This window comes from Mus musculus, chromosome 19 (assembly GCF_000001635.26).
Source record: "Mus musculus strain C57BL/6J chromosome 19, GRCm38.p6 C57BL/6J".
Taxonomy (NCBI): domain Eukaryota; kingdom Metazoa; phylum Chordata; class Mammalia; order Rodentia; family Muridae; genus Mus; species Mus musculus.
The window spans coordinates 12884828-12890842 of NC_000085.6; the positions used below are offsets into that span (position 1 = coordinate 12884828).

The 6015-nt window shown below is 36.8% G+C and overlaps 1 protein-coding gene across 1 annotated transcript; it reads right to left on the reverse strand.

The window, feature by feature from the left end:
* Positions 1–4821: 4821 nt before the first annotated feature.
* Olfr1446 (olfactory receptor 1446) lies at positions 4822–5748 on the reverse strand. The gene has a single exon (NM_146704.1). The coding sequence runs from the start codon at positions 5746–5748 to the stop codon at positions 4822–4824; it is 927 nt and encodes a 308-aa protein (NP_666915.1).
* Positions 5749–6015: the final 267 nt, after the last annotated feature.

Sequence of the window (6015 nt, forward strand, 5' to 3'; positions counted from 1 at the left end):
TTATATAGAACCTGCACAAAGGCAGTTTTATCTACCTCAAATTAATCTTTCCTCAGTTCAACAAGTGCATTTTCTTAGGGACAGTCTCTATTAAATGTTTTTAAACTCATGTAAGATTCTACTATTTCATCTTATTTAAATCTGGTAGTATTGGGATTGAATCTAGTGCCTGGCACCTGGTAAGCACGTTTCTTTCCACTGAACTAGATTTGATGTCCACATTTGGACATTTTAATATCATTTTCTATGCCCTGGATATTCTGTCTTTCCTGCTATCTTCATTAGGGTTTCATTGCTGTGAAAAAAAACACCATGACCACAATAACTCTTATGAAGTATCTTAATGCCTGCTATTTCTCTTTGGTATCTCCAGGTCTGTTTTCCTATAATTGGGAAATTAGATATTTTGCCTCTCCTCAATACTCCTTTGTTCCACACATGTTAGCTTTGTTTTTGTCCATTCTAAGAATATATTTTCTAAAATATATATTCTCAAGGTCTGTAATGAACGGTCAATGACTTAAAAATGTTTAGGTGGCCTGAGAAACTTCCAGCGGAATGTTAACATGACTGATAACAGCTGTGAGCTGACAGAATCCTGTATAATTTTGATAAGGGTATTAACATGCCAACCCCCTACTTCTATCTACCACTTTAGGACTGCAGAGGAACAGACCTACACATAAAATCTTTCTCAAACGTTTCCCATTTTGTTAAAAAAAAATCACCAAGCACATAGCACCATGTGCCCACAATTTCCATCATACCCTGGGGTAGGGGTAGATGACATAGATGACTGGTGTCCTTCAGTTGTTCTGATTAAAGAACAATTTTTATGTTAACAACAAAAGAGTTTGGCTAGACTATTATTTGTACCAACTGATATTTATACCTTTGAATGTTGCAATGTTAAATAGCTGTAGCTGTGTGTATGTGCTCTATGTACAGAGTTTTCCCTCACTTAGTTAATTGTGTTTAGTAAAAGGAAACCTTAAACTCTAAATAGGGGTCTTATAGGGACCCATTGGATGAATAGTGGCATTTTTTGGGGAAAATTTATTGATTTTCCCGAAGGTTCTTTAACACTTTATTATTGCAGTGGTTGTTAAGTTAATCTTTTCTTGAGATAATAATGGTGTCTACTCTGGTACCTTTCAAAGCACCTACAGATGTAGGTTATAAAGGTTTAGCCATATACAACAAGAGGATAGTTGAGTCTGACCATGTTAGAATCAACTCCCCATAAATATACCAATATCAATAGATTTCATGCAAAAGACTTTATGAACACTAAAAAAAAACATGAAGAAATACTATGATTGCTTCTCAAATAACAATGACATACAAGACACTGGTCAGGAAAGAAAATAATTGAGGTCAAATATATATATATATATATATATATATATATATATATATATGTAAAACCCCAAAAATTCTACCAAAGAACTTCATCACATGATAAACAACTTCAGCAAAGTAGCCAGATATAAAAATAAGTCAAATAAATCAGTATCCTTCCTTTATACAAATGATAAGCAGGCTGAGAAAGAAATTAGGGAAAGAACCCCCTTCACAATAGCCACAAATAACATAAAATAGAGTAACTCTAACCAAACAAGTGAAAGACCTGTATGACAATAACTTCAAGTCTCTCAAGAAAGAAGTCGAAGAAGATCTCAGAAAATGGAAAGATCTGCCATGCCTCTATCATGTCTTAAGTGCCTGAGATCTCTCTTCCATCTCTTGTATTGTGTGCTGAGGATTGCATCTAAGGTTCCTATTTGAGTTCATAAAGTTTTCATTTCCAGATTTCTTTCAGTTTGTGTTTTCTTTATTGATTCTATTTCTACTTTCAGGTCTTGAACATTTTATTTATTTCCTCCCACTATTTTTGTGTGTTTTCAAAGATTTCTTTAAATGATTTATTTATTTCCTCTTTAAGGACCTCTACCATAGTCATAAAGCTATTTTAAGGTCCTTATCTTGTGCTTCAGCTACATTGCACTTCTCAGGGCCCACTATAGTAGGATTGCTGGACTCTAGTGAAGACATATTTTCTTGGCTGACATTCATTGTGTTTTTTGTTGGCATCTAGGCATCTGAGTTTGAGAAGATTGTAATTTTAGGTGCTGATATCTGATCTTGTCTTTGTTGGGTGTGTGTTTTGTTCCTTGGTTTCTGTTGCCCTCAGTGGTTCCTAGAAGGGATTTCTACATGGTAGGGCTCTTCTGGGTGCCTGGTAGGTCTTCTTCCAGGATCTTTCCAAGTATAGTCACAATAGTTTCTGAATAAAATGTGTTACTAGGTACTGGTTTCTGACACTTAACTATGGGAAATAGGCTAGGTTGGAGGACTTAGGGGGTCCACTGGAGTGAGGAAAGAAGGGTCTTCTGCCAGGATCCACTTAGTCTACTGGGAATGGAAGCAGAGAGTGAGGAGAGACCACAACAGATAGTTGCTACAGAACTAGGCATGAGACTGGGGGAATATAATTTGCAGGGAAGGAGGAAAAGTGAAAATATGTAGCTTGCCTACCTGCTTTGCTGCTAGGCTTGACTAGTGGATTTTAATTTCTGATGAAGTTTGAGAGTAAAATGACAGAATAAGGGTGGAGGAAATCTGTAGGAGAAGAGCTGTGTAATCTGCTAGAGATGGAGGCAAAAGGACACAGCAGGTGGTATGCTTCAAATTTCTAGGTGACACAGGGAGTTTGGATTTGCAGAAGAGAAGGGACAGATGAAGATCTGCAATTATGCTTCCTACTTTCTTGGCCAACAAGGATAGTGAGTACACGCACACACACACACACACACACACACACACACACACACACACAGACAGACAGACACACACACACACACAAACTACTATTTACAGCAAAACTTTAAATCATAATAGATTGAGAAAATAAGACATTCTATGATAGAACCAACTTTAATCAACAAATCCAGCTCTATATAAGGCATTAGAAGGAAAACTGTAACCCAAAGAGTTTAATCTCATTCCCCTAAACTAAAGAAATAACCCCAGATTGACAAATGAAAAGAGGACACATCACCAAAACAATGCTTCTTTAAAAAAATTATTAGATATTTTCTTCATTTACATTTCAAATGCTATCCCAAAAGTCCCCATAAGCTCCCCGTGCCCTGCTACCCTACCCACCCACTCCCACTTCTTGGCCCTGGTGTTCCCCTGTACTGGGGCATATAAAGTTTGCAAGACCAAGGGGCCTCTCAAAGAAGAAACATGTACTTTCAATTAATTATTGATCATGTTTGCACTTGACTCGTGTCAACATAGAGAGAAATAAATATTGCACAAGTATTACATTTATATAAAGCAAATGATAGATTATCACCTCTATATTAGCTACTTTTGTGTTGATGTGATAAAACACAAATCACAAAAATCAATTTATGGAAGAAAAAGTTTATTTAGGATTGCAGTTTCAGAAGAATAGAAGTTCATTATTACAGCAGGCTTCGGAAAAGGAGGCAGGCTTTGTGGAAGGATCTGGAGGATGAGAGATCACATATTCAATCACAAACATTAGGGAGAGGAGAACCTGGAAATAGGGGCAAGGTTATAAAGTTATAAACATTCAAAAGCCTGTATCTCCCCTAGCAAGGCTCTACTATCTAAAACTCTTCAATCAGCACCCCATCTGGTGACCAACTGTTCAAATAGAAGACATTTCTCATCAAAGCAACACATTTACCAAATACTTTAGTCGTTTTTAGAGTTCTCCTGAGAAACAGCATCAATAGGATATAATATACCTGGACAAATAGAAGGTATTTATTGTGGGCATTGGTTCATGTGATATGAAAGTTGGGAAGTATCATGATATCCTGCCTTTAAGCTTGAGAAAAAGAGAAGCTGGTGATTAATGCAATCAATTTAGACTTGAAGATCAAAGTCTAAAGCATCAGGAAACTGGGTTATAGCCAACCTATACTCTTCTCAGAATAGATTTTAAGGATTTTATGGCTGTTTCTTTCTGCCATCCTACTGAGATTAAAATTTGACTAAAGTAATGAAGGTGCTGTTAAAAAAGGAGTCAGGACCAGATCATCAATTTTGATATCTGAGAGTGAGAATAGATGAATACTCCGGGCAAAGCTGGAGGAGAGGACAGGACAGAGAAGAAGAGGGAGCAAGAAACATAAAGGAAGAGGAAGGGGTGGAGGAAGAGGGAGGGGAAAGGATTGAGAGCAAGAGAGACAGAGAGGAGGGTTGTATTTCTCTAAGGTCTAAGGAGTGGGACCACATTCACCCACACAGATGATAGACTATCTTAGTTTCTAATTTAACTGCTTCTATGAATTCTTGGAAATATTTTCAAAGACATACCAGTAATGCAGTGAAGTGAAGACATAAAATTGAGCACCATATATGTCCATGTTAAACACACCATTCTATAAAATTCAAGCATATTCATGTGCATATTATGAACACCTCCATGCATTTCTCTGTTTGTGGTATTTATTTTAAAATTGTTTTGTGTGTATCTGCATTGACATGTAATAGGAAAAATACACATGTGATAGATCAGTAGTCTTAATGGGATTTTGAAAACTGTAAACTATTGTATATCATCAAAGTTTACAATTCTCTATAAAATATTTTCCAAGAGTTTTGAAGAAGAAGTAAAGATATCATTTTATTTACTTGAATTTATTGTGGACTTCAACTCTAATTCAGTATAGGTAGGAGATCTGAGAAGAATGAAATTACGAACTTTACCATACAAAGTTAAAGTAAATCCTTTTTTTTTTTTTACCTTTTCGGAAATGAATGCATTCTTCATCCTTACTAATGTAGTATCAACTTTATAAATGCATTCTTTACCTCCTTGTTCCTCATGCTGTAGACTAGAGGATTCAGCATAGGAATGACCATTGTGTAGAATACAGATGTAACTTTGTCTATGTCCATGGAATGATTGGAGCTAGGCTGTAAGTACATGAAAATGACAGTTCCATAGAAAATGGACACTGCAGTGAAGTGAGAGGCACAGGTGGATATAGCCTTGTGATGTCCTGAAGCCGAGTGCATCTTTAAGATGGTGACAAAAATTAACATGTAAGATGTACAGATAACTATTAGAGCAAAAAACACATCTAAGCTCTCAATGTAAAGAAGAACAAGTTCCCTAACTTGATTATCAAAACAAGTGAGAGCCATTATTGCAGGAACATCACAGAAAAAATGATGGATCACATTGGACTTGCAGAAGGAGAGAGTAAATATGTCTGCAATATGGATGGAGGCACTCATGAAACTGATCCCATAAGAGGCAGTGATAATCCTTGTATACACACTTTTAGTCATGATGGTGGCATAGTGTAGGGGCTTACACACTGCTGCATAGCGATCATAGGCCATTGAGGCCAACAGATAATTCTCCACAGTAGCAAAGGCTCCAAAAAAGAACATCTGAGCAGCACAGTCATTGTAGGAAATGACCTTTTTTCCTATTAGAAGCTCAGTCATCACTGTGGGTGTGACAGCTGAGGAGTAACAAAAATCAACCAAGGACAGATTACCAAGGAAAATGTACATGGGGGTGTGGAGCCGAGAGTCCAGGACAATCAGCAGGATCATCCCTAGGTTTCCCACCACGGTGATGGTGTAGATGAGAAGGAAGGTGATAAACAGGGGAAGCTGCATGCCTGGGTCATTGGTGAGCCCCAGCAGAATGAACTCTGTCACTTCTGTCCTGTTCTTCATTATTGTCATCTTATAATCACTATCTTCTCCATAGTAATAAAGGGAAAAATGTTAAAACTTTAAAATTCCATGGAACTTAAAAATATGAACCATATTCTTTAAAAATGTTTTTTCATACAGTATATTTTTATCATATTCTTTCCCCTTCTCTCAAGTCCTCCAGATTCTTCCCACTTCACTAGCTATGCCAACTAGTATTTGTACATTCCAGAAGATAATGCGGGCTTTAGAATTAACTTGGGTGAATCAATTACACACAAGTCATATTCAAGTGCT

What these genes read in the sequence shown, in the direction of transcription:
- Olfr1446 (NM_146704.1), bottom strand. Translation starts at nt 5,748, where the DNA reads ATGACAATAATGAAGAACAGGACAGAAGTGACAGAGTTCATTCTGCTG.